Source organism: Pseudorasbora parva, chromosome 8, assembly GCF_024679245.1.
Source record: "Pseudorasbora parva isolate DD20220531a chromosome 8, ASM2467924v1, whole genome shotgun sequence".
NCBI classification, from domain to species: domain Eukaryota; kingdom Metazoa; phylum Chordata; class Actinopteri; order Cypriniformes; family Gobionidae; genus Pseudorasbora; species Pseudorasbora parva.
In genome coordinates, this window is record NC_090179.1 from 44,191,309 (window position 1) to 44,198,808 (window position 7,500).

At 39.5% G+C, this 7,500-nt stretch overlaps 2 protein-coding genes across 2 annotated transcripts in view; both read right to left on the minus strand.

Annotated features, from left to right (window-relative positions):
- The window catches only part of LOC137084878 (complement C1q and tumor necrosis factor-related protein 9), a 367,307-nt gene that overhangs the window by 271,008 nt on the left and 88,799 nt on the right, over positions 1-7,500 (minus strand). The window lies entirely within an intron of this gene.
- The window catches only part of igsf11 (immunoglobulin superfamily member 11), a 142,569-nt gene that overhangs the window by 19,651 nt on the left and 115,418 nt on the right, over positions 1-7,500 (minus strand). The window contains exon 3 of the mRNA XM_067451421.1: positions 1,710-1,873. Coding sequence (XP_067307522.1) covers positions 1,710-1,873 — 164 coding nt within the window. The remainder of the gene's footprint in view (positions 1-1,709; positions 1,874-7,500) is intronic.

The following is a 7,500-nucleotide window of genomic DNA, read 5'->3' on the forward strand; positions in this document are numbered from 1 at the left end:
TGTGTGTGTATGTGTGAGTGTGTGTGTGTGATTATATACAAGTGTGTGTGTATATGTGAGTGTGTGTATGTGAGAGAGTGTTTGTGTGTATATGTGAGTGTGTGTATTTAACAGTGTATTAACGGAGTTGAACTGCACACACAGTCAGATGACGGTCACGTTTAGAGTAAATGAATCACCAGCGTCTGACCCACACGCTCCTGATTTCTGCCTTTCCTCTTCAGATTTCTCGGTCGCTAATGAACAAGGGAAGGTGCAAAATCTCAACAGGAAGTCTGGAGTCACACACACTTGAAAAAGAGAGACTTGAGAGGGGGGAAAGTACTAAATATGGAAACCATGAAATGTGAGACACTGTGTTTAACACTCGATCAACACCGCAAGACGCAGAACGAATAAAACCAATGAATGTGTCTCTGCTGAAAACATGTTTAGTGATTATGATCAGAGGCTCTCGTTCTGTAGCATCTGTACCTGATGCATGATGGAGAGCCTCCTAATAACTTGCATTCAAGCAGCAGAATGTGTTAAAAATATTATTTTGCTTAAAAAAAACGTCCTAACCAATAACATCATAGCTTAGTTTCCATTATCCAATCAACCCTCCCAATGCATTCGATACATAAAAATAAAAACCTGACAGGTGAATATCACTGATGATCTCTTCATCACGGCTCCTGTTAGTGGGTGGGATATATTAGGCAGCAAGTGAACATTTTGTCCTCAAAGTTGATGTGTTAGAAGCAGGAAAAATGGGCAAGCGTAAGGATTTGAGCGAGTTTGACAAGAGTCGTGTGATGGCTAGACGACTGGGTCAGAGCATCTCAGTTTGTTGCGTATGGGGCGGCATAGCCGCTGACCAGTCAGAGTGCCCATGCTGACCCCTGACCCCGCCGAAAGCACCAACAGTGGCCCGTGAGCATCAGAACTGGACCACGGAGCAATGGAAGAAGGTGGCCTGGTCTGAGGAATCACGTTTTCTTTTACATCACGTGGATGGCCGTGTGTGTGTGTGTGTGTGTGGCTTACCTGGGGAACACATGGCCCCAGGATGCACTATGGGAAGAAGGCGAGCCGGCGGAGGCAGTGTGATGCTTTGGCCAATGTTCTGCTGGGAAACCTTGGGTCCTCCATCCATGTGGATGTTACTTTGACACGCTCCACCTACCTAAGCATTGCTGAGACCGTGTTCAGCCTTTGATGGAAACGGTATTCTGGTGGTTGTGGCTCTTCCAGCAGGATAATGCTCCTGACACAAAGCACAAATGCTTCAGGAATGGTTTGAGGAGCACAACAACCAGTCTGAGGCGTTGACTCGGCCTCCAGATTCCCCAGATCTCAATCCAATCGAGCATCTGTGGGATGAGCTGAACAAACAAGTCCCCACCTCGCAACTTACAGGACTTAAACGATCTGCTGCTAACATCTTGGGTGCCAGATACCACAGCACACCTTCAGGAGTGGAGTCCATTCCTCGACGGGTCAGGGCTGTTCATTTTGACATTTAAATGTTTGCTAAGACATTATTAACACAATCTGGGTTTAGTTGAAAAATATTACGTTGTGAAGCAGCAAAAGATTGAGAATGCATTGGGAGGGTTAATCTTTATAGACATAATCAAGGTTTCCGCTGAATATTACTTCACTGGCCGTTAATACATGTGTGTTGAGATCAGTGTGTGTGTTGAGTGTGTGTAGTTGCTCCTCACCTGCTCCGGCTGGTTGGCGTTGGCCAGTGGCGTTACCATCCATATGATGTAGAGGTTATTGAGTGCGGCGCTTGTGGTGAATGTACAGGGCAAGATGGCCGCCTGACCTCTGGCCACCTGGACGCTGCTCTGGCTCACCGTCACTTCCAGTGCACGCACACACACTGCGGGAAAAACACACACAACCAGTCAAAGAACTGCATGGCAAAGAACACTCAAAAAACCTCTGATGCTCTTTTCTATGTTCATCTTTCTTTAGTGTGAAACGTTGTTATTTGTTCTGTAGTATCGATACAGCGATACAAGCTGTGCTTTCTCTCGCTCTCTTCTCTCAGCGCTTATTGCGCTTAAACGCAATAAACACACACACACACAAGTCTTGGTGAGTATTCCGGTCAATACAGTCAGTTTTGAACTGTAAATGTGCATACTGAACTGTAAATGTGCATACTGAACTGTAAATGTGCATACTGTAAATGTGCATACTGAACTGTAAATGTGCATACTGTAAATGTGCATACTGTAAATGTGCATACTGAACTGTAAATGTGCAGACTGTAAATGTGCATACTGAACTGTAAATGTGCATACTGAACTGTATAATGTGCATACTGTAAATGTGCATACTGTATAATATGCATACTGTAAATGTGCATACTGTAAATGTGCATACTGAACTGTATAATGTGCATACTGAACTGTAAATGTGCATACTGTAAATGTGCATACTGAACTGTAAATGTGCATACTGTAAATGTGCATACTGAACTGTAAATGTGCATACTGAACTGTAAATGTGCATACTGTAAATTTGCATACTGAACTGTAAATGTGCATACTGAACTGTAAATGTGCATACTGAACTGTAAATGTGCATACTGAACTGTAAATGTGCATACTGAACTGTAAATGTGCATTCTGAACTGTAAATGTGCATACTGAACTGTAAATGTGCATACTGAACTGTAAATGTGCATACTGAACTGTAAATGTGCATACTGTAAATGTGCATACTGAACTGTAAATGTGCATACTGAACTGTAAATGTGCATACTGTAAATGTGCATACTGAACTGTAAATGTGCATTCTGAACTGTAAATGTGCATACTGAACTGTAAATGTGCATTCTGAACTGTAAATGTGCATACTGAACTGTAAATGTGCATACTGAACTGTAAATGTGCATTCTGAACTGTAAATGTGCATACTGAACTGTAAATGTGTATTCTGAACTGTAAATGTGCATACTGTAAATGTGCATACTGAACTGTAAATGTGCATACTGAACTGTAAATGTGCATTCTGAACTGTAAATGTGCATACTGTAAATGTGCATACTGAACTGTAAATGTGCATACTGTAAATGTGCATACTGAACTGTAAATGTGCATACTGTAAATGTGCATACTGAACTGTAAATGTGCATACTGTAAATGTGCATACTGAACTGTAAATGTGCATACTGAACTGTAAATGTGCATACTGAACTGTAAATGTGCATACTGAACTGTAAATGTGCATACTGAACTGTAAATGTGCATACTGTAAATGTGCATACTGAACTGTAAATGTGCATACTGAACTGTAAATGTGCATACTGTAAATGTGCATACTGAACTGTAAATGTGCATACTGAACTGTAAATGTGCATACTGTAAATGTGCATACTGAACTGTAAATGTGCATACTGTAAATGTGCATACTGAACTGTAAATGTGCATACTGAACTGTAAATGTGCATACTGTAAATGTGCATACTGAACTGTAAATGTGCATACTGAACTGTAAATGTGCATACTGAACTGTAAATGTGCATACTGAACTGTAAATGTGCATACTGTAAATGTGCATACTGAACTGTAAATGTGCATACTGTAAATGTGCATACTGAACTGTAAATGTGCATACTGAACTGTAAATGTGCATACTGAACTGTAAATGTGCATACTGAACTGTAAATGTGCATACTGTAAATGTGCATACTGAACTGTAAATGTGCATACTGAACTTTAAATGTGCATACTGTAAATTTGCATACTGAACTGTAAATGTGCATACTGTAAATGTGCATACTGAACTGTAAATGTGCATACTGAACTGTAAATGTGCATACTGTAAATGCGCATACTGAACTGTAAATGTGCATACTGTAAATGTGCATACTGAACTGTAAATGTGCATACTGAACTGTAAATGTGCATACTGTAAATGTGCATACTGAACTGTAAATGTGCATACTGAACTGTAAATGTGCATACTGAACTGTAAATGTGCATACTGTAAATGTGCATACTGAACTGTAAATGTGCATACTGAACTGTAAATGTGCATACTGTAAATGTGCATACTGAACTGTAAATGTGCATACTGTAAATGTGCATACTGAACTGTAAATGTGCATACTGTAAATGTGCATACTGAACTGTAAATGTGCATACTGTAAATGTGCATACTGAACTGTAAATGTGCATACTGAACTGTAAAAATCTAAATAAAACAGGGATTCAACCTTGACTATGACATTGAATGCACCAGTCTTGTAAATGGCATCTGGGTAAAGAAGAGGAAGGCCACATCCTGTTTTGATGGTGTGATTAGGTCAAACACAATCACCCCGTCCAGTGATCCACAACCACGGCTGGTGTTCGCATGAGCTAAACACATTACACGTCTAAAACTGGGTTACGTCCTCAGAGGGCTGTGCGTGTTACGTCAACTCATGCTCATTATGAACGGCAATCAAAATGATCATCTATAAAAACATGATTTTACCAGGTGTGTATTTAATACTGTATTGTTTGTTTTAAAAAGAACATCCTCATTCATGAATTCGATTGGATTAGCATCTGAACGAACAGCACATTGCCACTAACTGGTGGGAGATGAACTGGCTCATGTTTCCCAAGCCTCGTTAACACAATATCACATGATTATCATCCGGCCAATCACAAGGGACGAAGACAGAGCCTCACCAGCTGCACAAAAGATGAAGACTGTGGAATACTAGCATACTTATGGCAACAATCTGCACATTATACACTCAAGTTGGTGGACATTATGCCACAATAAACATTTGAATGCAATATACTCAATTGAGCCCCACATGACTTAATTATGTGCATGTAGTTATTTTGTATTTTTAATTCATTTAACCTTTATTTAACCAGGCAAGTTACTTAAGAACAAGTTCTTATTTTCAACAACAGCCTGGCAGGAGAATTAGATCTCCTGAAAGACATACAAACATATTCTACAGTACATATATAAAACATTTACATTCAGTAATAAACTCCGAGGACCCTGCACAGGGACGGGAATGACATTGTCATGTATTTACTTTCCATTTTAAATGTCTGTGGTGGAGCTCTGACCTCATTTGAAAGCTTAGAGTCTCTACTTTCTGGAGATATGCATCACTTTGGCATTTGTTTTACACAAAGTAATGTATTTACACTAAATTACTCAGGTGCCATTTCCGCCTGGATTTGGCCCGACCCAAATTGAAAAGCCTCCCATACACACATACAGTGGTCTAAGTTTTGGTGTCATTTTACAGGAAACCCTTTAAAGTTACATAAAACACTGCTAAAAGTCATAAACATGTAAGTATATGTTGTGTAAGCTGTTATAACCCCCCAAAAAATTAGCCGCTTTTTGATTTTTTTATATAAATTAATTTTTGAAAGTGTGTAACTCAGGCCCTGTGTGCTCTAGGACCCTGCAGACACTTTGGGCTGCTTCCAGCACGTATAATTAATTTAATGACACTGGGATCTTGCATTTATATCACTGTATATGGTGGTGGGAGGGGGTGGTGGAATAGGGTAACAGGGTAAGGGGGGGGGGGTAAGGGGGGTCATTCCTTCAGATCCATTTGAATAAATCTTTTTTCCACTATTTTCTGTAATTCAGTGGAAGCAGCCCAAAGTGTCTGCAGGGTCCTAGAGCATGCAGGGCGGTGAGTTACACACTTTCAAAAATGAATTTATATTAAAAAAATCCAAAAGCGCCTATTTTTTGGGGGATTACAGCTTAGACAACATATACTCAGATGTTTATGACTTTTAGCAGTGTTTTATGTAACTTCAAAGGGTTTCCTGTAAAATGACACCAAAACTTAGACCACTGTATGTGTGTATGGGAGGCTTTTCAATTTGGGTCGGCCAAATCCAGGTGGAAATCCCAAAAAATGGCCCTGGAGTGTAAGAGGGTAATAGTTTTTTGAATGCGGAGAGTGAAATATATGATTCCAATTTCAGTGACTTTTGTACCAAATTCCATTCATTAGGAGCAGCCAAACAAAAAGATGAACGACCATAAGCGGTTTTCTTTTTTGGGATAGTTAAAGAATTTGATGAGATGATCTGGTTGTATATTTACTAATACTAGGTTGAAGCGATTCTTTAAGATATTTTGGTAATAAATCTAAATAAACAGGATAACAGGATAAACCTAATAAACAGGACTTTATAAATGAAAACATACCAAATGTATTTCCCGTCTGATGTGTACTGATGATCAATTTAAAAGGGAATAAAGCTCACAGTGATGTGTTTTTAAGGTGCATTGCTAATAAATCCACATCTAATACATCTAATTGTTCAAGAGTCCCTTTACGAGCATTTCTATAAACTAAACTATGTCTCCGTAGTCAAATAGCGGTAAGACTGTAGTTTCAACAAGATATTTTTCGGATGACTGAGTAAACGCAGATCTATTTCGATATAAGAAACCAAGCCTTGATTTAACTTTTTTTCTGAAGATTCATTATGTGATCAGTGAAAGTTAAAGCTACACTGTGTAACTTTTTTAGTTTAGTCTTAGCTAAAAACACTTCGTTCTTTCAAAAATATATGTGCTCATTAATGTATATTTACTTCTTTCAGGTAATAAAGTATTCTCGTACGTTTATAATATGCCATTGAAAATACATACGGGTGAGGGGTTCGAATGCCGGTCGCCATGTTGCCCCTCCATCAAGTACATTAGCCAAAGAGGGACATACCCGTAAATTCAAGCTTCGCCTTTCGCGGTTTAACACTCGATGGCACTCATGGACGAGGTCGAACTGGAAGCCATGTTAATCTTGGACTAAATCGGCCACCGTAGGAGTTAAAACGAAATCAGAATTGAGAGGAACAGAAACTAATATTCACTGGATGGTCATAAACCTTTACACCACTAGATGGGGGAAAATATCACACAGTGGAGCTTTAAAGAGCTATCAAGCCATAACCATAAGAGCTAAAAAGCCATTTAATCTTTTTTTTTGCCAGTCAGGTTGAGTTCATTGCATTCTGGGATATAGTACACCATGCAGTGTAAAATGAACATCATTATGAACATATCTAATGCATTTCACAGATCCTAATTACAGCCGAGCTGAAACGGGTCCACAAAGGATCCGCACACACACACACACACACACACACACACACACACACACACACACACACACACACACACACACACACACACACACACACACACACACACACACACACACACACACACACACACACACACACACACACACATTTTCAGTGCTGTTATCCCATTGAGAAGGATCGTGTTGTAATCCTGTTTCGTACACAGTAGCGTGCAAAGCTCCTCAGACTGCAGGTGTATTTAACTCTCTCTCAGCCCTAAAACTACACTAATAACACACACACACACTCTCACACTATTGAGATGTTTAATTCAGTGAGAGTCAAATTATCAACTTTGAAAGGAAAAGAACGTGTGCAAAAAAAAGCATTCACTTTAGGCAGTGTGATTAGACAATGAGTC